Source organism: Mangifera indica, chromosome 12, assembly GCF_011075055.1.
Source record: "Mangifera indica cultivar Alphonso chromosome 12, CATAS_Mindica_2.1, whole genome shotgun sequence".
NCBI classification, from domain to species: domain Eukaryota; kingdom Viridiplantae; phylum Streptophyta; class Magnoliopsida; order Sapindales; family Anacardiaceae; genus Mangifera; species Mangifera indica.
In genome coordinates, this window is record NC_058148.1 from 1,628,611 (window position 1) to 1,656,175 (window position 27,565).

The following is a 27,565-nucleotide window of genomic DNA, read 5'->3' on the forward strand; positions in this document are numbered from 1 at the left end:
TCTCTTTTTATTCTCACCCATTTCTTCATTTCTTCATATGGATTGAAGTATCAATGACACATAAATATATTTGACAAAAACTGTAATATTTAAAAATATTATAGTTATTAATAAAATTTTCCAAAAAAGTTTTTAAAAATTAAAAAAAAAGTTTAAGATGTTTTTAAAATATAAAATTTTTAATATATCTCTTAATAGTTTCAAAAATAACAATTATATTTTAAAAAATTAAACAAAATATAATAAATTAGGGATACTAATTTTATATTACAAACTTTTGGGTCTTGAACAATAATTTCAAAATATACGAGAGTTTGATTAGTATTAAATTGTTATTTTTATCCGTAAAAAGCTTTTTAAATATTTTTCTTATTTAATGGATTATAAATTTATTATTTTATAAGTATTATTAATACTAGTCAGATGAAAAAGTTTTTTAGGGGAAACCTTGGTGCAAAATTGTCACTTGCGCCTTATTTCTGCTTGAAGTCATGTCAGAGGCATACAGTGATAATTGATAGTACGGTCAGGTACCACCACCACAAAAGGCTGATTGGCCAATAAGAAGGTCATAAAAATTCTCATATTTGTGCGGGCATGCTGAGTTGTTAAAGCTTGGACAGTCACGTGATGCTTGCTGCGAGAATAGACAGCGTTCAATCGATAAAATTGAATTTTACACTGTAAATTTTGTTCGGACGTTGACCCACTGTAGCTTGGATGATAAAATTTCGGCAATCGAACAACCAAAAAGGTATAAAATTTGTTGATGATTAAATTTTTAATTTGCCTGTAATGGTTTTAGGTCAATTATTGGATTCAAATTTTACTTGCATAAGGGTTTTCTGTTAAAAAAATCTAAATACCCTCACAAAATAGTTTGAATGAGAGAAATAAAAGTATTTAAATAATAAAGTGGGTATGAGTTTGAAATTTGTTGATATCATATTAAAATCAAATTTTTTATTTACTTGATACAGTAATTCTAAAATAATTTACTGAAATCGAGGTTTTACATTTGATCAATTTAGATTTGATTAAATAAAAAAGATAACTTAAAACTATACTAAAAAAAAATAATCTAACTCAAACAAAAGTTTCTCGTTAACAAATAAAATATTAGGGTTGGTGTGGTCGATTCAGGTATGATTAAGTCAAAAAGGTAACTTTAAACTATATACAAAAAGAATGGTATAACTCAAACAAAAGTTTCTCATTAATAAATAAAATATTAAGGTTGGTGTGACGATTCAGGTCTAATTAGGTCAAAAAGAATATTATACTTACTTAGTGTGATTGATTCAGATCTGATTACATCGAAAAGATAACTCTAAACTATACACAAAAAGAATGTTCAAATTCAAATAAAAGTTTTTCTTAACAAAAAAAAAAAAAGATTAGGTATGGATTTAACTACTCAAGCTCAAATTGGAGTTTAGATTGAATAAATTAAATTCAAGTTAACGATTGAATTTATTTTAATAAACAAGTTAAATTTAAGTTGATTTAAACATTCGTATTTGAGTTAGTTTAAATTGAATCTAAAATTAAATTGTTTTTTAATCAAATTGGAGTATCAATTCGTGCATCTCAAATTAATCTTATAACGATTCATTTAAATTTAAACTGATCTTCAGTTAGCTTATATTCAAACTTAGCCATGGTTGAATCCTGCCCTATGATGGGATAGGCACATCCTTGTCTACAAAACTCCCATATAATGACATGTTTGTCACATGCATTGGTAGGTTGATAAATTGGTAATATAATTAATTAGAATATTGTTTTGGCCAAATGACTGTTTTCCCACCCAAGGTTTGATGAAATGGCAATTCTTATTTTTTAAGTTGGAAAAAATTATTTTTTCGCTCATGTGAGTATGTTAAAAATATATTTTTTTAATAAAATTATTGAAAAGACAAAAAAAATCATCAAGCTAAATAATACTTTGTCATCAAAATTTTATTAAATAATTTTTTGTACTCCAAATTATATTTATCTTAATTAAAACAATAAAAAAATTTACTAGTACAAAAATAGATTTGGATGTCAATGACGTATAATCTATGTTTAGGAGAAGAACTTAATTTTTGAAATTGTTTGGGGTTTAATAAAATTTTTAAGTGTTTTTAAATTAAAGAAAAGTTAGGTTGTCTTTCGATAGTTTGAAAAATGATAGTTACATCCCAAAGAACTAAACAAAATATAACAAATTAGGAGTATAAATATCACATTACAAATAATTGAGACTAATATATTTTCAAAATATATAGAGGTGAGCATAATAATTTCTTAGATAAGATAAGAAAAATATTCATTTGCTCCTAGTAAGTTTTAAAAAATGATATTTACACACTCAATATATTGTTTATAGTTTAGTGTAAAAAGGGGAGTTATTGTAATATTTTAAACCTTTAAGGTAAAAATATAGTTAATTACCTCTTATTATAATATTTAGACAAAATGATATAAATATCTTTTAACTGTTAAAACTAATAATTTGTCTATTAAGTTATTGGATTATAGCTTAAATAGAAATTATTCAAATCCAATGTTTAATAGAACTCAAAAATTCATTATGGATAAAAGTATATTTGTTTAACTTAGAGATTTATAGGGGTGTTTTTATAGGTTTTTAAGTTATAGAAAGAGGTCAAAAATAGACCCAAAACAAGCTTGAAAAATTCTAATGAATCGCGCCAAAACAAAAAATTTGAGACTCAAAGCTTAGACTCAAGCTTGAACAAGTTAAACTCAATTTTATAGGCTTAATTAATAGGCTTACTTTTTATATTTACTTTTCCTTTCTAAGTTTTAACTGGCTTATGAATTTACTGAAAATTTTTGTTTTAATCCCCATAGTTTCCAACCAATGTTTTTAGACTCATATGAGTTGGTTTGCTAGTCTATCAATTTGATAATTGATTAAACTAATCAGTGATATCAAGATAAAATAATTAAAATTTTAAAATGAGTTTAGTAAATATATTTATTAGATAATGTTGAATAATAAAAGTTTTCCAACTTAGCGATGCTTGTGCTTTGTAAACCTCAGTCTTGGGTTTGAGTAATTAATGTTAAGGTTTAAATAATGGTCTGATCCAATTGATTCAACAGGTGCACCACGACTAAATGCAATTTGTCCGATTCAATCTTAAGTTAATTTGATCTAATGATTAGAATAAGTTTTAGCCTTTGGTTCTTGATCGAACTAATTGGGTCAATTTGAGTTTTAAATCGCTGGTTTTAGGTATTTTAAAACCTTTTTGGTTTAATATATATATATATATGAATGACTTTGATCCCTATTATATTCATGTTTGTAAATTTTAATCTATTAATCGAGGAAATGACCGTCTTATCCTATTCCAAACCAAAAACTAAACTCCCCATTATTATAAAAAAACTAATTTCTTTATTATTCATCCAAAAACCCAAACCTTATTAAGTTGTCGTTGACATTATCAGTTTGACAGATTAATGAGATCACTATAATATAATTAAATTTTTAAAATGAGTTTATTAAACATATTTATGCGATAATATTGAATAACAAATGTTTTTAGTGGTGTTTGTGCCTCTTTACTTTTTGATATCACATTTAAATAATTGAATACAAACGTCAATATGAGTAAACTATAATTTGATGTGATTCATTTTGTTCAACTTTAAGTTAATTTGATGAGATGGCTAATACGAATTTTAGTCTTGATTCAAACTAGATTGGCCTTAACCCAACCTTTGACATATATATAAATGAGTTCAAACAATTTTTAAGGAAGTCAAGAGTGGCATTCTGTTATTGATTGGACCAAGATAGAAACCTTTGTATCCTTATGTGATAGAGTGGATTCCAAATTTGATTCACAAGTGAAAACGGGTTTGTATTCAAGCCCATTGGGCTTATTCAAAACTTTTTTATCAAGAGTTAGACCATTGAATCCAAAAATCATGTCTTTGCCATTAAATTTTGAGCCCAAAAATTTGTTGGTAATTTTGAGACTTGGAAAGAATTCTAGCTAAACTCTGAAGTATAATTATTAGTTTACTATATGATATATATTATATAATATGTTATAATATAAGTGAAAATGGTGTGTATCTTAAATGTATAAAAAATTGGTTCTATATGATAGACTTATTATATAATGTGATATATATTATTAATATGAATTGATATATTTTTTTGAATAAGTGATGACATTATAAATATTTATCTAAGATATTTTCAAATTCAAAGGATGTTAGTAATATTTCTCAAAATAATAATGTGGCAATTAAATATTTTATAATTTTAATTATATTATTATTATTTTTTTAAAAAGACGTATCTCGTGATATGATAACATAATATAAAAAGTTAAATTTTTTATATACCACACAATGTACATTTTTACTACCATGCCCTATGGTTGATTAGTTTTGTGAAGAAACACATTTCCATTGGCTTTTTGTATAATTTTGGTGTGTTTGCCAAATTTGTGTTGGGAGAATTATTGGATTAAGAGTACAAGTTGCTGTCGTTATGCCCCAGAATGCCAAAAGTCTTTAGGCTAATCTAGGGGTGTAATTGAGCCTAATTGACTTAAGTAGTGTTTAATTCGAATTTGACACAATTAATTTTAGATAGAGTTTGAGCTCATTGAACTAGTGAAATCTTGATTGGAGCTTGAGACAAGTTTGATTAATTCGAATTTGACTTAGAAAATTACATTTTAATATCTTAAGTTTTAAATTATTACTTTAAACCTCGTAATTTATATTTATCAATTATTCTTTCTATTCAAAGTAAAGAAATTAAAATTTAGGTGTATATTCAAAACTTTTAAAGAGCATATTGATGTTCAAATTCAATATTGATGCAATTTTCAAGAAATTGTAGGGGACCGTTGGTCCCCTGCAATTTTTTGGAATTTCAATTCACCCCTCTATTTCTAATTTTTTTCAAAAAAGTTTTTTTCTATATATACCCCTTTAAATTCTATTCTCTCAAATCTCAATCTCTCTACTCTCTCACTCAATCCTTCAAACTTTCATTCTCATTCTTTAAACTCTTAATATTCTCTCAATCTTTCAATTCAATTAAATTTTCTTAAATTTAATTAAATTCTTTCTTAATTTTTTATTAATTTCAATTTCAATTTTTTTTATATAATTCATAATTAATTATAGAATTTATTTCTATAATTAATTTTATTTATTATTATTTTATTATATTTTATAATTAATCATATAATTAATTTTATTTATTATCAAAAAATGGCAAGTAGTGGAAATTCTTCCGGTTCATGGAGATTTGGTCAATATTCACATATATCAAATATGAATGAAAATCAATTTATAGATGATTTTCATTCACAAGAAAGTGAAAACCAATATGAAGAGATGGAGCAACAACAACAACATCAACAATAGATGAAGATGGAACAACAATCTCAAAAAATTACTACATCCGATATTTTCAAAATTCATTTCAAGAAAATACAAAAGGAAGATGGTAATTTTGATGTTGCTTGCAATTATTGTAGGCAAATTTACAAATTCAAACAAGGGGGTGGATACGGGACATTCAAAAGGCACTTGGAGTCAAAGCATCAGGAAAAAATGGGGCAAAGCCGAGGCCAAACACAAATAACCGGGTATGGTTCTTCTACACACAAATCTTTATTTATGTATAGTGATAATAAAAGTAAAGAAGAATTTGCAAAAATGGTAGCAATAGATCATTTAGCATTTAGTTTTGGTGAAAATTTAGGTTTTAATAATTATTGTAAAACTGCATTAAATCCTGCATATAAAACTATTCCAAGAAATACATTAAAAAGAATATTATTTAGTTTATATAAAAAACAAAAAAAAGAGTTAATTCAATTTTTTACAAATTTTAATGGACGTGTATCTCTATGTAGTGATATTTGGAGTGACCATTGGCAAGTTCACTCTTATATGGGTATAACTTGTCATTGGATAGATGACGATTTTCTATTACAAAAAAGAATTTTATCATTTAGGGTGTTTGATGAACGACATACGACTGATAATATTTATAGAATAATTAAAGGAATATTAGAAAAATATAAATTACTTTATAAAATTTTTTCAATTTCATTTAATAATGCACGTTCAAATACTGCCTCAATAAATAATTTAATTGATATTTGCAGACCTAATTTAGGTGGTAGATTTTTTCATATTAGATGTGCATGTTATGTGTTAAATTTATGTGTACAAGATGGTTTAGAATCTCTTAATAATTTTATTAGTCCAATAAAAATAGCAATTTCATATTTATGGACACATCCCCAAATTATGAAAGAATGGGGTAAATTTTATAAACAACATAATAAAAGACCAAAAAGATTTCCTAAAGATGTGCCGACTCGTTGGAATTCAACATATGAATTACTCAACGAGTCATTTGATTATAAGGATTTATTATGCTCATTTATTTCACAAAATGTGCCACAAATTATATTATATCCCCAACATTGGGATATTTGTAAAAAAAATTTAAATATATTAAGAAATTTTAATAATGCAACATATACTTTAAGTGGGGTTTATTATCTCACTTCTCATTTATTTTTAAATGAAGCTGTTAATATTATTGGAGCTTTACAAGAAGCCGAACAAGATATTATTTTACAAGAAGCTGTTTCTTTAATGAAAACAAAATGGTTAAATTACTATAAAATAATTCCAGAACTTTTTCTTGTTGCATGTTTTTTTGATCCTAAATTTAAATTAGATGGTGTCACAGATTATTTGACATTATATTATGAATGTTTGTAATTAGATGGAGTTAATATTCCATTAACTATAACTAATATTATGAATTTAATTAAAGAAATTTATGCTGAATATGCATTAATTTATGGTGGTTCTTCTTCCTCTCTACCACCTATTGCCCCATCATCAACCCAAAATATGAGTTATGGTGATCGTATTATGATGCAAAGGGGCAAAAGACCAAGAGGAACATTAGACTCCACCTCGGAGCTTGATATTTATTTAACTACTATTTTTGAGTTTGGTGACAGCAATATAGGTAAAAACTTTCCAGTTTTAGAATGGTGGAGTCGACACGCATCAACTTTTCCAATATTGACAGCTATTGCTAAACAAGTTCTAGCAGCACCGGTATCAACTGTTGCAGTAGAACAAGCTTTTAGTCAAGGGGGTAATATAATGGATGAGAGACGATCAAGTTTGGCTCTCGAATCTATTGAAGCTCAAGTATGCATGGACGATTGGACAAGAGCCGAATTACGACAACAAGAAATGAAAGTGGACTTCAATGAAGAATCGCTTGATTTAACTACGGATAGCTCGATGACGACGGGAAATAATACTCAAGATAGTGGAGGTGAATGATAAGGTAAGGGGGTACTGCCGGCTATTAGATATGCAAAGGTAAGAGAACTACGCAGGCTTTGATTTTTCTAAACCCCAAGAAGATACGTAGGAAGCTTAATTGAAAAATTAAGTCCAAGCCTTTCTTTTAAATTTCAATTATTGTAATTAATAATTTAAAAATTAAATCAAGATCATGTATTAGAATTGACGGTTCAATATCGGTTCCGAACCGAAACCGTCGGTTCCGAACAGGGGCCATGAACCGGAACCGGCGGTTCCAAACCGTCCTGTTACGGTTTCGGTTCAGGGTCCTTATATTTTCGAACCGTGAACCGGCGGTTCCGAACCGAAACCGGCGGTTCATGATCTACCTTCCGCTGCAACAACGGCGTTTAGGATGGGGTGCATAAGCTTCCTCTCTTTACGAAACAAAAATCTTGAAAAATTCTTCTTATTCTCATTACTTCTTTCTTTCAGCTCTCACAGTTAGGCTTCGAGCCTCCGGTGAAGCAAAATTATCCGCCGTAACCGCTCTGTCGGTTGCGGATATTTTGCTGTACTTGCTGTTTCACTATAAGGTTCGTTTCGCAGGTCCAAATGTCTCTCTTTGTCAGTTTTTCCAGTTTTTTTTTTTTTAGTTTGGCTTTTGTGGTGTAAAATATTTCGATAGCTAATTCCACGGCGGTAGAACGATATTTTCGTCGGGGCACGAAGGAGTTTGGATTGACTTGTAGAATCTTGTTACACTTTAGCTCTATATCAGCAGTGGCGGATTGTTGAAATCGCATAAAGAAAAAGGACTAAATAGAGGAAAATTAGAGAGGATTTACTTCAGTTGTTGTGTTACTTTCTTTTTAATCTTTTGAGTAGCAAATTAGCAATATGAGGTGCAAAACAGCAAGACTTGTTATTTTTATTCTCTCTATTAGGGTTTTCTGCTTTCTTTCTTCTGTTTGTAATTTCGGACAATTTTTTTATTTATTTTTGGTTTTGACATGGCAACGGAGTGGGATGAATCTTGGGAGTTGGAAAGCCTATAGGTATGAAAGGAAGGTAGGAGTTCTTTAGTTATTGGGTTAGCCATACATTTCACAACATGTTTCTAGCAATTTTCTCGATTTCATTGGTACTGCAGAATCAAATGCAAATCAAAATGTTTACATATGCAATTTCAATGAGGGAGATTTCAAGTTTAGCCAACCTATTTTCAAAACCTTAAGTGGATGTATTACCAATTTTAAAAGCTACTTGGTTTCTGAGGGGATTTTGAACTAGATCTGATCGGTTATAATATCTCTTGAAGATTGTGAATTTATCTTTTTGGGTATTTAAATTTATTTATTTCTGTTGTGGTTGTAATTTTATATTGATCTGCTTGAATTATGGTGTTTTGTTGTTGTTATTTTGAATTGCTTTTACAGCCTTTTTTTTTGTGTGATTAAATTACGATGGTGCTCTATGGTTGAATTGCTTTTTCCTTATGTTGTAGTGTGAATTTCGTTGAAAAGCTTAAATTGTCTTGTGAACATGGATCGATATGATTGCAGTGTGATCTCCAGTGAAAGAAAATGGGGAGGAAGGAGCATTTGATGATAGTTTAGACCAAAATGGGAATGAAAAGATGAGTGAGCATCGGAGCAAGAATAGGAACAAGAGTAGTAGCCGAGGTGAAGACAGAGATCATAGAAGTAAAGACAGAAAAGATTTGGAAAAAGACAGAAAGGAAAGAAGGAAGGAAGAGAGAGATGACCGCGACAAGGAGAGAAGTAAAGACAGAGAAAAGCACAGAGAGAGGGACAAGGATAGGAAGGATAAATATAAGGGAAAGGAACCAGAGAGAGATAAGGAAATTGAGAAGGAAAGGGCAAAGGAGAAGAGCAGGGACAGGGAAAAGGAGAGAGAAAGGGCCAAGGAGAAGGAAAGGGGGAAAGGTAGGGAGAAACATAAGGATAGAGAGAAGGACAGGGAAAGTGAGAAGGATAGGGACAGAGAGAAGGCTGAAAAATGCAAAGATAAGGGAAGGGAGATGGATATAGATAAAGAAAAGTCAAGTGAAAGAGAGAGAATGAACAAGAAGGCACGTGAGGAACATTATGGTAGGAATAGTAGCCTTTATCTTAAATTGGATAATGAAGAAAATAGGATCATGGATGCTAACAAGCAGGGAAAGGTTTCTTTTGATGACAAGGGTGAACCAGATGATGAGGATGTATCAGGTAAAGGACATGCGTCATCATTGGAGCTTGAGCAGCGCATTTTGAAGTAACTGACTTTCTATTTATTCTTTTTTTTTTTGGTCATAATATAAGGTCTGCTATAGGTTTGCTTGTAGAAGGGTCGTGTGTGATAATATGAGCGATGAGTTTGTGGATCTATTGATACGAGCCCCCTATTACTACAAAAGTTGTCAATTTGTCATTCCCAGTTTCTGCTAGGCTTTATTTATTTGTTTATTTATTTTATGAGAAATGAAAGGCATGTAATTAATGAAAGTGAAATTTACAAAATATTGAACAGTTGTCTGCAAAAACTGGGACCAACCTGGAAGAGTTACTTGAATCATTGCAAAATAATATAATAACCAGCCCTAGTCTAAAATCTACAGGAAAGAAATAAAAAAAGATTTAAAGCAGAGCTGCACTCCAAAATTTAAAAAAAAAAAAAAAAAGGAAATCCCGAAGATATACAAAATAATCTGGCAAACCTCACAATTTTTGTTTATGAAGGGATGCGTTTTTTATCAACTAGTATGTTTGCATATTCTAGTTGACAACTTTTGTTGAGTAATTTTATTTTGTTATTAAGAGGACCATTAAAATATTTCTTATATTTTGGTTGATAGATCAGTATGGTTATTGGAGTTATGATGTTTAAGATTTACTAGCTACTTTATGAGAATTAGGATTGTGATTGTTTTGAGATATGATGTCTGAAATTCTGAATATTATAAAAAATCCATTATCCAAATGTTTCTTTCTTTGGAGTTTATTTTATATAATGAAAATCCAGGTTAATGCTTAATCTTTCAAATGATAACATTATTTTCCTTTATCCGTGATCCCTTAACTTCCTAGCTCTACCAATCAGTAAGACCCTTTTCTGGGGGGTTGGACTGACCAAATTTAGATCATTAAAAGTTGCTCAAAGTCTGGACCACCGTTGAAGAAGAGTGCCTTGGAGTGCAATCTTTATGTATGTGTGTGTTTTACTTGAAAGAGAGAGATTGACTGATGTTGCAAAGTGTTGACCCATGATTCCAGCATATGGAATTTTTATATGAAGGATAAATTGACCATTTTAATTTACATTTTGTTTATTCTGTGTTTCTTAATTATCCTCCTAATAGTGATCGGAATTTGGAAGTTGTGTTTGTTGCTGTATCAAATTTGATTCTATTTTTCTTCAGGGCTTTCCAAAATCTCCTGAATTTGGTGATAATATTTCTGGTTAAGTTAAATGATGGATAATGTTGTAGTATTTGCATAAATTTAGTAGCAAATTGCTGCTTTTTGTTGAGTTCTTGCCGGTGTTATATATTCTGTATGATTTATCAATTCTTAATCTTCAATGATGTATTGAAATTTTACTTCATGATGATTTGTAAATTATGTGAACAATGGTTATCTTTAGATTTTTATTGTTTCTCAGGATGAAAGAAGAAAGAGTGAAAAAAATGTCTGAAGGTGCTTCTGAGATTTTATCTTGGGTTAGTAGGAGTCGAAAGCTGGAGGAGAAAAAGAATTCTGAAAAGGAGAAAGCCTTGCAGTTTTCCAAGATGTTCGAGGAGCAGGTTAGTTTGTGTTTTATATGTGATTCATTTCATCATGTCTCAGAGAGATGCTTATATCATTTGACGCTATAATCAATTCTATGGTGTAAATTTCACAGGACAAGATTGTTCAAGGAGAGGGTGAAGATGACGAAGCAAAACATCAAAATACTCGTATGACTTATTCTTACTCAATATCCTTTTTATATTTTATATTTCTATCAACTAAAATTTGTTAAGGTGTCCATATGTTTGGAAATCTTGTTAACAGACGATCTAGCAGGCATTAAAGTTCTTCATGGTCTTGATAAAGTAATGGAAGGTGGTGCAGTTGTTTTAACTCTTAAGGATCAGAATATACTTTCTTGCGGTGGCATTAATGAAGGTAAAACTACTTTGGTCCTGCATTTGTATTGCAGGTCTAGTTGCCTGTAGATAACATGAGATTTTTGTGTAACAGAAGATTTTGGTCTGATGTACAGAAATGGATATGCTTGAAAATGTTGAAATTGGAGAGCAGAAGCGATGAAATGAGGCTTACAAGGCTGCAAAGAAGAAAACAGGAATCTATGATGATAAGTAAGATGGGAATTACTGTAATATTCTAATTATTCCATAAACTATATTCCAGAGGTGGTTCAATTGTGTTAATGTTTTCTGCACTTAGGTTCAATGCTGATCCTAGCTCAGAGAAGAAGATACTTCCACAGTATGATGATCCAGAAGTGGACGAGGTTAAAGCTGCCTTCCTTTCCCTTTTTTCATTTCTTCGAGCTGGTTGCATCAACCCTTTTTTATGTTTTAAGAAATAATATACCTGGTAATCAGTGGGTTTTGCTTTAACTGAATATGTTTTTTTTTATTTTTTTTTTCCAGGGAGTAACTCTGGATGCAAGGGGACATTTCACTGGTGAAGCAGAGAAGAAGCTTGAGGAGGTAATCAGTTTCTGCATGCATTCATTTAAGATTAATAAAAGGGTTAAGGTCACCATTATTTTGTTGATGAGGTTTTCTTTTTTCATTTTCTCTTATCAGCTTCGAAAAAGAATGCAGGGTGTTTCAACAAGTAACCACTTTGAAGATCTCAACTCATCGGCAAAGATCTCATCAGACTACTATACTCAGGAAGAAATGGTTAAGTTCAAGAAGCCTAATTAATATTATTTTTATAATCAATATTATTTTCCCAATTAATATTATCCAATCTTAATCCTAATCAAACATTTTATCCTCGTAATTATTATTATCTAGTTAAAAATTGACCCAAATCAAATTGACAATCAGCTGGTTCAACCAGCCGTTTTGGTCCAGGTTTTCAAACACAAGTTATAACCTTATCATCGTATGCTTGATATTAAAACAACAAAACTTGTGTCACAGTCCTCGCACGTGCATTGTAATAAGCTCTTGAAAATTCATGGCATAGGTATAGCCTTGACATGTGCTTCATATCTATATTATATATGTTCTTAAACTTCCAGACGTTATGTTATAATATAATTTTTAAGAGATGCTTGATAAACATATGCTCTTAAAACGTTCTACACCCTTGGGTTCCGGTCTTTAACATGTCTATGATCTTAACATGTGCTAAACATGTGTAGAAAAATTAGGCGTGTAACTTGAGCCCTCCACTTGACTCGTGAATTGAATTTGTGTTTGAAGATGGTCAACTTAGTAAACTAGTAAATTCTTCACTTAAATAATATATGAATGATCCTCTAAAAGTTTTTAATTTTATATTTACATATTTAAAATTTTATTTCTTTACTTTAAATATACATGATAAATGATAAATATATAAATTATAAAGTTTAAATATAATAATTCGAAAATAAAAAAATTAAAACATAATTTTTTAAGTCAAACTCGAGTTAGTCAAATTTGTCTTGAGATTAAACTCGAATTGAAATCTCAATAGTTTGACAAGCTCAATCTCTTTCTAGAGTTAATCAAGCCAAGCTTGAGCCAAACATTTACTCAACTTAGTTTGGCTCAATTATCCCCCTAGGCTCAATGTGTTAAAGACCAACTAATTTCCATAAGAAATCAACACCGACAAGCAAGGGTTCCCTTTAAAGCAATAAAACAGTAGAAAAAATGATTGTAATGAACAAAGATTTATGTTCTGCATTGCTATACGCAATAAATTCAATCCTGTCAACAGACAATAATCCTGTGAGGTCGCCGAGGGGCAAGACAGCTGTATATTACCATATCAAGTCCTTCTCAGAAAGCAAACTGTTCACCCCACTGAAAATACAGCGACTTCTAAACTGAATTCATGCCATGCCAATTTGACTGACTAAGTGTTTGACTCAATTTGAGTCAAATTTAAACTAAATTTTTAAATTGAACAAATAGACTTGAATTTAATTTAAATTCCGTTCTAACAACACCATTTGGGTGATACTATTCTTCCCACTAGCGGTCCCAAATGACACCAATGATCAACATAAATAAATTTGAACTCAAAGTAGCCATTTAAAAATCAAATTGAGCTTAAGTCACCCCAAGTTTGGGCTTAACTTATCTTAAATCCAGCCCTAATGACTTCAAAGATACTCCAAGATGATGTAAATGGAGCCATTCAAGAAAAATTTTTATAATGGTTTTTAAAGATTGCAATTTTGGTGTTTCTCAAAACCCACAAGGATGTGGTTATGCTGGAGAATAGCTGGTACAAATGGAGCCGAAGTTCACAGTCATAGGATACAAAAAGGCCAAAATCCGATGTAAGGCCGGGTAGCCAACTACAACATCAGAGGGAAATCAAGAGATAAACCAGAAGGCAGACTCCAAAACGCTGTGTAACAGAACTTGAAATCACCACGCGAGCTTTGGTTATATCTTTTATCCTAGATTTGTTATCTTCGTCTGACAGGGGAGAGACTGTCTAGTGAGCTTGTGTCATCTTTACTCTAGGCATTGCTTTCTTCATTTGACGAGCACGTTCTTTCGCATCCTTCCTGTGAATAGCCTCAGCACTCAGCTTTGCCTCAACCTGCTCCATCATCTTTCTCCTTTCTGCCTTCTTTTTCTGTAAGGCTTCTTGCCTAGCGTTTTGAAGTTCTTTGTATGCCTCTTGGGCAGCCTTCTGTCTGGCTGCTTCTGTTTTTGATCGAGCCTGCAATTACATATTTCATAGCTTTTAAAGTTTACAACTAACACGGCATACAAGTCAACTCAAATTTAATGCAAACTGACATACCTGTGAGCTGAGCTTGTATCGTCCAATTAGATCAATGTAATAGGGTACAAGGGCCACCAACCGGCTCATATCAGCCATGTTGTTGGCATCAGGAAGGGCAAATTTGAATAGCAGCATCTTCCTATGTGAGCCAGGGTGTTGATCAGAAAAATGCATTGAAATAAAACACTTCCCATATTTCTCAAAAGCTTTGTCGCCAAAAACCTGCAAAATAACAATAGCTGTTTATATTGGTTCTTGAACAAAGTTGTTCTCAATATATGCTTGCTTGACCATAATTGGCTGAACAGGACAGTCTCAAGAAAGCTGCCACTTGGCTCAGCGTTACATGCTAGTGACTTCAGGGCATTGAGAGACAGATACTATTAAGTTCGTTTTGTGCCCAATCAGAGTCTGGAACATTGAACTTAACTATCAACCCAACAAAATAGAAAGACAATGTCAAGCAAGACGAAACAAGAGAAGTATTTTCTTTTATGACTGTAAAAGACTGTTTCACCAAAACTTTGCCTCTCCCCTTAATAAAAGCAAGTAAACTACACCAAAGAGCCTCCTTCAATGCATCAGATGACATGAAACAATAATTTCGCATAAAAATAAATTCAAGCACCACTGCAAAACAAATCCATGATAAAAGAATTATTAACACAAAAAAGCTACACGACATGATCTTAAACAAAATAATCAACAAAAAAGGAAAAAGAAAATCATCTAACCCCCCAAAATTAAAGCAACAAATAGTTAACCAAAAGCTAACACAAGGTGACCTGGTATACCTGCTACAAAAAGAAAACTTAAAAAAAAAAAGGAATTCCCATTAATCTTCACAGACACTCACATTTTCTTCTAGCTAATTAGATGCCAAACACCTCAAATAAATCAACAACTAAAACATCTACATACAAAAAATTCCAAAAGTACTCGCATCAAATTATCAAATAACCAAAGCTACCAAATAACAAAAGGGTGATACTACCACACTCAAAAAGTTCCATATTTATGTAAAACAATCTTTCAAGCCATTACAAGCACCAACATTATCCTAAAAAATGATTAAAATATCTCAATATGATCAACAAGTAGAGCACATATATACACATATAAAAAATACTCACACCAAATCATCAGAAAAACAAAGCCAATAAAAAGGGTCAATCTACCATACTCGAAAGCTACCAACTACCATCCGAAGCAACATACTTATCTCAACCATATATATACAGGGTTCTATCATAATATCCATCAAATAAAAAAGAATAACAAAAATCCCAACCTGATCAAGCACTGCCTCGGTGATCAAATCCCCAGCAACCTCCTTACTCTCTGAAACAACCCCCAAATCCTCCACCACCCATTTCTTCGGTGTTGGTGGCGCTGTTAACAATCCTGCAAACTTATTTAAGTCCCCAACCTCCTTCTGCATGGCTTTAGCTGCCTTCTTCCTCGCCATGGCAAACACCACATGATCCATGGTATCATCATTCATATAAACCTCAAAAGTAATCTCATCCTTACAAGGCACCGCTAAATTATACAATCTCGATATCAAATCATGCCGGCTCTTCAACTCCATCGTTGCCAACAAGCCTGAACAGTACCTCCTCCCACTGGCGTAAAATTTAAAGACATTTTGCCCTTCTTTCAACAACAAATGCGAGTCGTCTCCCTCTCCAACACCCAATAGACTAAAATTCTTGTCAACAATAGAATCTTTTGTGGCGAATTTCGTCGCCCACGCCAGAGCAAGATTTTCATTCTCCCGTCTGCCCATAAAGTAATTGATTATAAACATGATCAAAAATGTCACACAAACGATCTCCACTTTGTACGAATTCTTCTTCTTCGAAATGGCGACGTCCTTAGCTTCTTCAGTTGTTTTCGGGTCTCGGGTTTGATCCGTACTCGCAGCGGATTCAGTAACCGTTGGGGTTTCCAACTGGGGCTGTTCATGAACGGGTAAGCCTTCGAACTCATCTTCGTCCCAGTAATCAAACGACGTCGTTGGAGCCGAGGACTTTGATAGAGGATCCGAAGATGCAGGAATCGGGTTAGGGTTTGGATTCGAATCCGATTGGGGAACTGGGGAATCGAGATTGGTTGTCGTGGCGGTGATGGGTGGAGATGAGGTGGACTCGGACTGAGTCAAGGGGAGATCGGTGACTCGGCTAAGTAAGTCGAGGTCGAGAGGCTCATCCTCTGCGACGTCGTCTTCGGCGTCGAAGCCCTCGAAGTGCGAATCGGAGGCGAAGAGGGGAGTGAAAGAGAGAGAGAGAATTAAATGGGAGAGAAGGAGTAAGAGGAGATTCTGAATTTTCATTGTGATGAAGAAGATTAAGAGCGCGTGTGAGTCACCGTCTACTCATATAGAGAGACTCACTGACATGCTCAAGTTAAAGGAGGAAGATGGGATAATAAATGAAAGGGAGAGCGACACAAGAGGAAGAAACAAAGATGGGATGGGAATTTGCGCAAATGGAGGTGGACAATTGTGTAATATTTTGGATTTTTTGGGGGGGGGAAGATATTTTCCCGAAATTATCATATTTTATTTTACAAGATATACTCTTTTATAAGGGTAATTAATTAAAATAGGCAAAAAATTTGCCGCTTATACGTTTTTAGGCCAGCTAACAAATGTTTTACCAAAATAAGCAAACCAATATTTTTTTACCTGTTTTACCCTTACGTTAAAAACCCTAGTAAAACATATTTTGAAAGTTTCTTTGCCGAAAACGGAAAAAAGGAGGCCGAAAGCAGCAATCTGAAAATACAGAGCAAAAATCACCGTCACCGGCGAATATTAGAGGAAAAATAGCCAAAATCTGTTCGAAGTGATAAAATATATCAACAATGGCTTCCGAGGTTAGCTACAGTTTATATTTATTTTATTTATTTGGTTGATGTAATCTCCATTGATCGGTTGAAAATAATTTATTGTGGATATTGCTTAATATTGGGATGTTATGTTATTGATTGAATGATTATGAGAATGTGCGTCGATTTACGGTGGATATAAGGGTAGTTATAATGCTTGAGACGGTGGCTAGGGTTTGCACAGTAAAACCTAGTATATTTTTTTTATATATTTGCGTTTGGAATGGTAATAGATGGCTGGAAGTATGGCCGTCGGAAGACGAACGCGACGGAAAGTTGCAGACGACGGAATCGCGCAAACCGCGTAAAGCGCGCAAACCGCGCAAACCGCGCAAACTGCGCAAAGCGCGCAAACCGCGCAAACGCAAAGCCGCGCAGACCGTGCAAACCGCGCAAACGCAAAGCCGCGCAGACCGCGCAACGCAAACTGCGCAAACCGCGCAAAATCGCGCAAAATACGTTCTGCACTGCGATTCACCTGTTTAAATTTAAATTTATTGAATCAAACTTATATCATTTCATTTCATTTTTGACGTGTTTTTTTCAGAAATTTCCTATTAATAATCAAGTTGGTGAGAGAAGATTTAATAATGCGCATGATTTTAGAGTTACTATTAATATTCGAAGTCACAAGGATACGGTACAACATATAAGAGCAAAATTAAATTTACAGCAGAAAATATTATTTAGACAATCATGTTTTGGGCATTTTTTGGATCTTGAAGTCCATGGATATAGTTCAACTTTATTACATAGTGTATTATTTCGACAAGTGAATAAGGAAGAGTTGGGAGAAGTATTTTGGTTTCGGTTAAATGGGATTGATTGTAGATTTAGTCCGATTGAGTTTGCTATGATTACTGGATTAAGGTTTAGTAAAAAATTAGATATGATTGATTACATAACTACAGATTCATTGAATTTTAAAAATAAATACTTTCGAAGTGATAAATCGGTGACTTATAAGGATTTAAGTAAAAGTTTCATGTCTAAGGTGTGGGGAAACAATGATGAAGATGCTGTCAAGATGGCTGCATTATATCTGATACATTATGGATTATTAGGAGCAGATAATCGAAAAGTAGTATCAGAACTTATATTACAGTTAGTAGATGATTGGGATAGTTTCAATAAATATCCGTGGGGGACTATGGTTTGGACGTTGACTGCAGAATCAATGAGCCGAGCAATAGAGAAACGATATGAAGAAGTTATGAATGATCATCGGGCATACGATCCAAAAATTCCAGTGCAATGTTATGCATTAATGGGATTTACAGTTGCATTTCAGGTATCATTCGTTTTAAATATTATTTATATTATTTTTTCTGTTTTGATGCTTAAGTTATTTATTTTATAAATAAATATCCTTATATTTGGGTGCAGCTATGGATATATGAAACTCTCAATAACTTAGGGGGTTTCGTAGCTTGCAAATCTACAGATAGAATTCCTCGTATGTTGAGATGGAAGACACTTGAGAGACCAGGGTGGGATCTTGTTAACTGCCTATTCGAAACTTCTCAGGTATATTAATATATTTTTTATATTAAAAATTAAGTTAATTTGTTATATATAAAAAATTGATACATTTAGTAAAATATTTATTAGGATGTTGTCACTCCTGTCTTGATTCCATCTATTGAGGAAAAGCAATCTGATTGGTTCAAAGAAGTTATGGATTATATGGGGTACACAGAAGAATCTGATGATGATCGTATGCTTATTCAATCTAGTGATGCAATCCAATCTTCTCACCCTACACGTCAAAGTATATCTGTACATAGTCCAGCAAGGTCTGAATGGACTCCACCACCAGTTACTAGGTCAGAGCATCAATCCACACATCGAACATCAATGTCTCCTCGGCAAACTACAAGGAGATCCCTTGGTGTTACACATGCTGCATCCACATCTTCTACTGGATATGTTCGTATTGAGGAAATGTTACGTGGATTCATGGAAACAGTGGAAGAACGTTTTAGACACTTTGAAGAGCGACAAACATCAATTGAAACAAAAGTTTCTGATATGCAACGTATGTTTTATGCCACCCCCGGAGATGAGGTTAGTAAAAATGCCTAAATGATTTTTTTTATATTTAAAATGAGATGATGATAATTATAATCTTTTATAATAACACAGGATGAGTCAGCTGAGGTCATTTTTGAGGTAGCACAGGATGATGATGTTTGTCCACCTGATTATAATGAGGTAGCTACTGAGTGTAGACCTACGGAAACACCACTTCAACCTCGGTCGAATACCCGAAGGACATTACGTGGAAGAATTATCAAGAAGGGGCGGGCACTACTCAGCCCTTTTACTGATCCTATGAGACCACGCCGGCCACGAGAAGGGAACCAACAAATAAATATTAATTTTGACCAATGGTTTGATAATGCTGACAATAACGACACTGCTTTGACTTATTTGCATGGGCCTTGTAAGAAGCTTGACTGGTGGGACCACATTTGCACTGAAAACAATTGGTTAACGGATGAGGTGCTTAATTCAATATATTTTTATATTTATACGATTTTATTTCTGTAAAATAAAGTAATTATAATTTATGTTTTTGACATTTTTTCAGCATATGGATAATTACTTAGTGATGTTACGTCATTCATATCCCACTGACAATTGGACATGTGTTGACACGTTTTGGGATGGTTGGTTACCACGTATTTTACAAGATCGAGAAGTGGCTGATGTTGACGACTTTCAATGGCCTCGACTATTATTAGATCCTATCGAAGGGAGCTGTCCACAGCTTATACAACAGGAAAGGGATATGAGATACGTTGCATGGGCGAAAGTTGATAAAGTATTTAAAATGTTATATTTTAGAGTATTTTATTTTAATTAAGATTATGTTATGTTATTTACTAGATTTTTGTTATTGTTTTTGCAGGTGTACATTCCTATCAATTATGATTGTCAACATTGGGCATGTGGGGAAATTGATCTCAAAGCGTGGACTTTTACCGTATACGACTCTTCAACTAGCTTCATATCTTCTACGGATAAGTTCATTAATATGATGGCACGATATCAACATCTTCCGGCTATCATTAATGCCACTAGATACTGGGAGGTTAGGGGTGATAACCCTAACTTGGAGCCATTCACGTTGATGCGATGTACTGATGTTCCACAACAAGGCAAAGCCTCTGGTGATTGTGGCGTATTCACACTTTTGATGATAGAGTATTTAGCCACCGGTCGGAAATTTGACTATACATCCTCTGATAGTATTACTTTGCGTAGGATGATCGCGGCTAAGATTTTTGCTCATGGATGCACTTGTTGATATTGTTTCTTAGTTATGTAAATTTATAGATTTTTTTGATTGTATGTGTAAATAGTACATATATTTTTATTATTCTGTTATGTTGTTTAGCATGATAGTAATTTATTGATGTTTCATATTATTCATGCTTTGCGAAAGAGTTACGTTGGATTGATTTTGAAGTGCTATTGAAGTGCATTTTCGGTTGAATTGGATGGATTGTGTGGATTGATTTTGAAGTGATTTTTGGTTAGATTGGTTGGATTGTGTGTATTGATTTTGAAGTGTATTTTTTGTTAGATTGGTTGGATTGGTTAGATTGATATTGAAGTGCAATTTTGGTTCGATTGGTTGGATTGTGTGGATTGATTTTGAAGTGCATTTTTGGTTAGATTGGTTGGATTTGTTAGATTGCTATTGAAGTGAATTTGTTGGTTGGATTGGTTAGATTGAGTTGAGTGATTTTAAAGTGTCTTTTTTGTTGGTTTGGTTAGATTGATTGGATTGATTTTAATGTGGCTTTTTGGTTGAAATGATTGGATTAAAAGTGTATTTTTTTGAATAAAATGTTAACAGGAGGAAGAAGATTTGGATAATGGTAATAATATAAGGGAGATTCTGTCAAAATTTTTTAAAAATTTAACCATTCACTTAATAATTTTAAAATTTTAAAATGGGATGTTGAAAGGTAGATTGTACTTTTTTAATTAAATGGAGTCCACAGTGCTATATATTCTTACAAAGTAAATGTTGTATCCCAGATAGGAATGTCTTTTCACTAGCATCATCAAGGATACTGAATAATTCTTGGGAAGATATAGGAAAGCTGGAAGGCCTAGCTTGAACAATATCCTACAAATATTCCAGGTATGTGGCATCCAAACAATGAGAATAAGTTATGGTGGGTCAAACAAATGGAAATACTAATAGATGCACTAAGTGGCAAAGACCAAATTGGAAAAAATTATATGCCAATATGCGTCATAATACTACCATATCTTAAATGCCCACGTTCAAAGAACATCCTAATGGAAATACTAATAGATGCAGCTGAATACAACCAAGACAAGTATAATTAAATTGTGCCAACTATAGAATTCTATAACAAAGTCATCAAACTCTTATAACAAAAGAAATCAAACTCAAAAAAGATTTTCAAAAACACCTAGTATATCTTCCCTTGGATACAAACAAAGTAAATGTTGCAAAAAATATCATTACACAACAATACAAAATAAAAACAAATCTATTGATACATCCAAACAGAAAAAATAATTTCCCTTAGTTCCCATTATCCTCAAATTGCGCTGTAGTGCCCAGTTTCCTCAAATTGCACATCCTAAACATCTGCAACAAAATAATATAAAATAAAATATTATAGACCCAAAAAAATAAAACAAAAAACCTGAAATGCAAATGTAATATATAGTAATTTGATACCTGGATGTACGCAATTATAAAGGGTTCGCACAAGTAAGTCTAGTATGCCCACGCTCGCGACACCGACTACAAACAGGTTGACGTACTTCCTCCCCCTGCGATGGTCTCCTTCTTTGTTCTGACGGTCGGCCTGAACGACGATTCTGTATTAGAGGTGGCTGGATCTCGGGAAGATTCTCCGGACGTAACCATTCAGAAGGATCTCCTAGTGGTTCAACACTCTCTCGATATACTGCTTGCCAATATTCGGTTGAATAGTATTTACTAACCCATTGATAACAATCCGAAAGATTCTGAAACCTAGCCACGGCTACAACGTGTGTACACGGAATATGTGACAATTGAAATTTCTTACAGCTACACTCCTGCGCACATAGATCCACTATAGCGATCGATTGGGCCACACCGTGGACTTCATATCGGTGCATACTTATTGGTTTGACAACCATGTTAGCTGATTTTAGGATATGACCTGCTATTTTCTCCTCAGCCCACGGAGTGAGTTTATTAGTAGAAGCCTCTGCATGATTATAAAAATATATATTATAAATGTATATTCAAACATCATACCCAAAAAGGATAAAATAAAAAATCTATAAACAAACCTGACATAGTGCGCCGAGAGTAAAACCATTTCTGAATGGTAGAACGCAAAAACTCAAGTAGCATCATAACCGGTAATTTTCGTGCGTGTCGTGCTAAGGCATTAAACGACTCAGCAATATTTGTTGTCATTATATTATATCGAATACCTGGGAAATAAGCACGGGCCCAACGTCCATAGTCTATACCCTGTAAATATGCACCTGCTGAAGGATTTTCTTCATTAATCATTTGCATTGCACCCTCAAAATCTGGTAATCGATAAGCTTTCGCTGCTCGCCAAAACAACCCATCTATATGCTTTGTCTGTTTATACTTGCTTCGCATATTACCTTTTATATGGTGGTTACACCAACCGTGGTGTGCATTTGGGAATACTTCTCGCACGGAGTGAATGATAGCATGATGTCTATCTGAAATGATGGCCAAATCTGGAATATCACCTATACACCCATGTAACGCTCTCAAAAAAGGGGTCCAAGTCATTGTTTCTTCCTTTCCCCCTACACCAAAAGCCAAAGGATAAATTTGGTTGTTTCCATCTTTACCCACAACAACAAACAGTGTACCCCAATAACGTCCTTTTAAAAAGGATCCATCAATACAAATAACAGGACGACAATATTCTCGAAATGCTCTAATTGAGCAACCTAAGGCCATAAAGACAAAACGAAACCGATTATCCATATCAGTGTCAATGTGTGTAATGGTGCCAGGGTTTTTTTGTTCCAAATTGTAACAATATACAGGTAATTGTCTGAACGACTCTTCAGGAGAACCTCTAATCTCATTCAACGCCCAATTCTTAGCACGCCAAGCTTGAGTATAGGAGATATCTATTTTGTATCTATCTGCCACATCCGTTATAATGTCTTTTGGCCTATAGATTCGATTAGAAGCAGTAAACACAGATTGCAATATTTTTCCAAGTGTCCGTTTACCTGCTTGTCTGTGGTGAGGCATTATCACATCCCGAGGACATGTGTGAGCTTCTAACTTTCGTAATACAAAAACATCTGTGTTATGCAATTTAACTCCCCTTGCCTTCCATTTACATTGAGCATGTGCACATTTGATATCCCATCTTTTTTTGTTCGAACTAGTCACCTTGATCTGATAGCCTTTTTCTAAGGCATCCCTATACATCGTATCTATCAACACCTGTTTAGATGTGAACTGATCATTTACTTTGATTCTCCCATCTCGTGGTGGAACTGAATGTAATACAATACCTTCATTTTCTATATCCCTGTAAGGATCTGGAACACCGAAAAAAGGATTTGTAACTTCTACGTTCAAAGGAATAGGTTGGTCATGCATTGTTGAAGTGTTATGAAATAAACTTTCCTCACCTAATCTACTTGGACCAACTCCTGCTTCATGTCCACTCCTATTATGACCTCTGTTTTCATCATTATCATCATCGGCATCACCATATTCCTCATCACCACCATTATCATTATCACTTCCATTATCCCTGAAATCATCACCCCTATTATCCCAATCAGTATAACCACCATATTCTTCCTCATCTGGTTGAAAATTTTCTCTCAGAATAGTATCCATCTCATCACATCTATCTGTTGTACCCCGTAAAGGGCGTTGCTGCCTTCTTATTTCATCATGTATCATAACCTCAACCCCATCACCCTCAGGCATACCCTCTGGCTGTGTCTCAGAATATATATTATCCACAGAGTTTATTGCATCATCCATAGGTTCAGTTCGCTGTTGTTGCATATTAGTTATACCTTCTGTAGGCCTTGTAAACACTGTAAGAAATAACGGATCCCTTTTATGTGTCTTTGATAATCTCATCATAATCCGTATATCAAAATCATCCTTCAACAAATATGGTAAATCACTGTAAGTGGTCAGATTTTGCATGTAAATTTTTACACTATTGCAACTTTGATTAATGGCTAAACGAGAGCATACTGCTTCAACAAATCCATCAAACTTTATTTTTTTACTAACTGATACAAATGTTTGAACTCCACCAACATATTTCAAACTATTATCACCTCGGTTAACCCAATGTCCACCGTATCCAAGCAAATATATTAGATGACCCATATTTCTGCACAAAGAAATTGTAAAAGAGATGAGCAGACATGCAAAACGCAAAACGGAAAGGAAAAAACGCAAATCACGCAAGACGCAAACCGCGCAAACTCAAACCGCGCATATCGCGCAAACCGCGCAAACGCAAACCGCGCAAACCGCGCATATCGCGCAAACCGCGCAAACGCAAACCACGCAACGCAAACCGCCGCAAAACGCATACCACGCAATTAACCAGAAATGTACTGCGATTTCCGTTTTTACTTAGATCTGGCTAATAAAACTATAGATTCTATAAATCTGAATATTTATAAAAAGATTTAAGCAGTTTAGAGTTACTGATTACAGTTTTAAACTTTTTATATTTGAGTTTTACAGTTTTCTGGATACAGATATTATTTATGTAAAAAAAAAACGAAAGAAACTTACTTGATATATGATAATGATGAATGCTAGAGAGAAAACACATAAAAATTTGTTGTCGTTGAAGTGTTGATAGAAGAATAACGTTCAGAGAGGAGACGATGGTGAAATAAGATGAAAGCTGCGCAAATTGATTAGTTATGTGAAATGAGAAAAGGGTAAAACAGGTAAAAAAATATTGGTTTGCTTATTTTGGTAAAACATTTGTTAGTTGGCCTAAAAACGTATAAGCGGCAAATTTTTTGCCTATTTTAATTAATTTCCCCTTTTATAAAGTACTAAATCTGATTAAGCCATGTATTTTGAATCTACAGGGGTTGTGACCAATCATTCTCACCAAATACCTATAGGTAAAATTGTTTGTTTGGGTTTTGGGAGACCATTTAACAAATATATAGAAGAATATTGGATAGGCCAAACGACTATTTCCCACCCAAGATTTGATGTTTTCTCAAATATATTTCATTTAATTATGGAAACACCAAACACCCACCTATGAGCAGTTAAAATTAACGATGGTAAAGGTAAAATCGTCATTTTCTCTATAATATTAAAAAATAAGCTAAAATATAATCTTATTTTGCCCTCCTAAACTTTGAAAACTAAAATTTCCCCCTAGCCTAAGTTTTAAAAAATTGCAGTTTCACTCTAGGGTTTCGTTTTGAAATCTTCGGCTCCATTGCTAATGACCTCTCCCTCCCGAAGCATCCTCTCCTTCCGATGATCTCTTTTCTCTCATTTGGAGGCTCGATCGACGTTGGAGACGCCTTAGGAGACGAAGAACTTCATCAAGGAAGACGAAGTACCCAAACGAAGAACTTCGTTGGGGAAGACGAAGTTTTTTGTCTTCCCAAACGAAGACGAAGTTCTTTGTCTTCCTAGACGAAGACAAAGCCATCGTCTTCGTCTCCCAAGGCGTCTTTGACGTCGATCGGGCCTCCAAATAAGAGGAAAGAGATAGCCTAAAGGACAGGATGCTTCGGGAGGGAAAGGCCATCGGCAATGGAGCCGAAGATGTCACCGGAGATTTCAAAACGAAACCCTAGGGTGAAACTGCCATTTTTTAAAACTTAGGCTAGGGGAAAATTTTAGTTTTTAAAGTTTAGGGGGGCAAAAAGAGATAAAATTTTCAGGTGTTAGGGTTCTGTTAAATTTAACCGGCCATAGGTGGGTGTTTGGTGTTTCCATAGTTAAAGGGGGGATATTTGAGAAAACATCAAATCTTGGGTGGGAAACAGTCGTTTGGCCTATTGGATATTCAAAAGTATACTGAATTATCCTCGAGATCAGGGACTTGCGAATTGTATTGTACTATTTTTGTTGGTTTTTATTGAGCCCATTTATAATATTGTCATTCGGCTGTTCACCTACTCAATTTTAATTGAATGAAAATTATAATTAATGTTTGTTTATATTAATAAAGTTTCTAACATAAATATGAGATTAAAAATTTTGTTACAAATCAATTTTAAAATAGTTTTGTGTAGGGTTGAATTTGATCCAAGATATTTGAGTTTAAATCGAATGAATCAAGATCAAGTTAAGTATTGGACTTTTTTAACCAACTAATAAAAGCTTGAGTTGATTTAAACATTTAAGTTCAAATCAATTAAGATTAAATTCAAAATTAAATTATTTTCAAATTAAATTCAACTTTAAGTTTATAGATAAAAGGCTGACACTTTTAAATTCAATTTGATCTTGTTGGAAAAATGCAACTAATTTTGTAAATTCAAAATATTGTAAATTAGATACCTAGAATGCATAGAATATTTCATTGGATGATTCGCAGCGTAGTTATTAGTTTTCGATGACACACGTTTGCCTTTGTACTTTGATTCTATATTATGTAGAAACAACTTTTAGTGTATTTGGTTTTGGGAAGCTTCTGTATATGTTCTGTTATATATTGCGATCTTGAGAAGGGATAACTTTATGTACTTTTCTTTGCAACAGTTTTTCAGACATTTAAATATGTGTCCAATTGCCACCTCAACTATCCGACCATCACCAATTCCCATTCAACTATTATCTTAACTGCCCATATTAGTTTATGCAAGTAGGACGGGTTGACTTATCATAGGTGGACACAAACCCAATATCTTTCACTCACATATAATGAGAGATTCGAACCAAATACTTAAACATAGAAATATTACACAACAATATATTTCATTTTTGCAGATGTGTTGTGCGACCCTGTAAGCAACCTACACTCGGGAGTTTATTACTATACATCTATTAGAAATAATATAGTCACTTTAACCCAAAAAAAAAAAAATTATCATTAGTTTTGCTATATCTTAAACTCATTTGATAGCACTAATCTTTATGATCACTCAAAATAATTGTGTTATCTCCTTATGTATCCATGATTAAGCCATATCTCTCATATGATTGATAAGATCAACTGACCAATAGTACACTTAATAAATAAGTCTTCCTTTTCTACTTGAAATTCTTAATGTAAACTTAGATAATTTTCTACTCATGTTCCATAGATCGAATCATACATAGTTATAAGTAACAAGAT

The 27,565-nt window shown here is 33.2% G+C and overlaps 3 protein-coding genes and 1 pseudogene across 3 annotated transcripts; 2 read left to right on the forward strand and 2 right to left on the reverse strand.

Moving 5' to 3' along the window:
- The first annotated feature begins 7,751 nt into the window (after positions 1-7,751).
- LOC123192533 lies at positions 7,752-12,324 on the forward strand (annotated as a pseudogene).
- Positions 12,325-13,706: 1,382 nt separating this feature from the next.
- LOC123193335 (uncharacterized protein At5g49945-like) lies at positions 13,707-16,787 on the reverse strand. The gene is made up of 3 exons (XM_044606236.1): positions 15,610-16,787; positions 14,337-14,540; positions 13,707-14,252 (listed from the first exon to the last, which is right to left on the reverse strand). The coding sequence occupies exons 1-3, from the start codon at positions 16,651-16,653 to the stop codon at positions 14,022-14,024; spliced, it is 1,479 nt and encodes a 492-aa protein (XP_044462171.1). The 5' UTR covers positions 16,654-16,787; the 3' UTR covers positions 13,707-14,021.
- Positions 16,788-18,101: 1,314 nt separating this feature from the next.
- Positions 18,102-20,712, forward strand: LOC123193585. The gene is made up of 6 exons (XM_044606624.1): positions 18,102-18,501; positions 18,597-18,737; positions 18,822-19,277; positions 19,356-19,715; positions 19,804-20,037; positions 20,125-20,712. The coding sequence occupies exons 1-6, from the start codon at positions 18,196-18,198 to the stop codon at positions 20,521-20,523; spliced, it is 1,896 nt and encodes a 631-aa protein (XP_044462559.1). The 5' UTR covers positions 18,102-18,195; the 3' UTR covers positions 20,524-20,712.
- Positions 20,713-21,654: 942 nt separating this feature from the next.
- LOC123230267 lies at positions 21,655-22,767 on the reverse strand. The gene is made up of 3 exons (XM_044656405.1): positions 22,548-22,767; positions 21,943-22,462; positions 21,655-21,849 (listed from the first exon to the last, which is right to left on the reverse strand). The coding sequence occupies exons 1-2, from the start codon at positions 22,675-22,677 to the stop codon at positions 21,957-21,959; spliced, it is 636 nt and encodes a 211-aa protein (XP_044512340.1). The 5' UTR covers positions 22,678-22,767; the 3' UTR covers positions 21,655-21,849; positions 21,943-21,956.
- Between the last annotated feature and the right edge of the window lie 4,798 nt (positions 22,768-27,565).

Coding starts and splice junctions, on each gene's coding strand:
- LOC123230267 (XM_044656405.1), bottom strand. CDS start 22,677: ATGACAACAAATATTGCTGAGTCGTTTAATGCCTTAGCACGACACGCA. Junction 22,463..22,547: donor CTCTCGGCGCACTATGTCAG/GTTTGTTTATAG, acceptor ATAATCATGCAG/AGGCTTCTACTAATAAACTC.
- LOC123193585 (XM_044606624.1), top strand. CDS start 18,196: ATGTCTAAGGTGTGGGGAAACAATGATGAAGATGCTGTCAAGATGGCT. Junction 18,502..18,596: donor GATTTACAGTTGCATTTCAG/GTATCATTCGTT, acceptor ATTTGGGTGCAG/CTATGGATATATGAAACTCT. Junction 20,038..20,124: donor CATGGGCGAAAGTTGATAAA/GTATTTAAAATG, acceptor TTGTTTTTGCAG/GTGTACATTCCTATCAATTA.
- LOC123193335 (XM_044606236.1), bottom strand. CDS start 16,653: ATGAAAATTCAGAATCTCCTCTTACTCCTTCTCTCCCATTTAATTCTC. Junction 14,541..15,609: donor CCGAGGCAGTGCTTGATCAG/GTTGGGATTTTT, acceptor GTTATTTTGCAG/GTTTTTGGCGACAAAGCTTT. Junction 14,253..14,336: donor GATACAAGCTCAGCTCACAG/GTATGTCAGTTT, acceptor ATGTAATTGCAG/GCTCGATCAAAAACAGAAGC.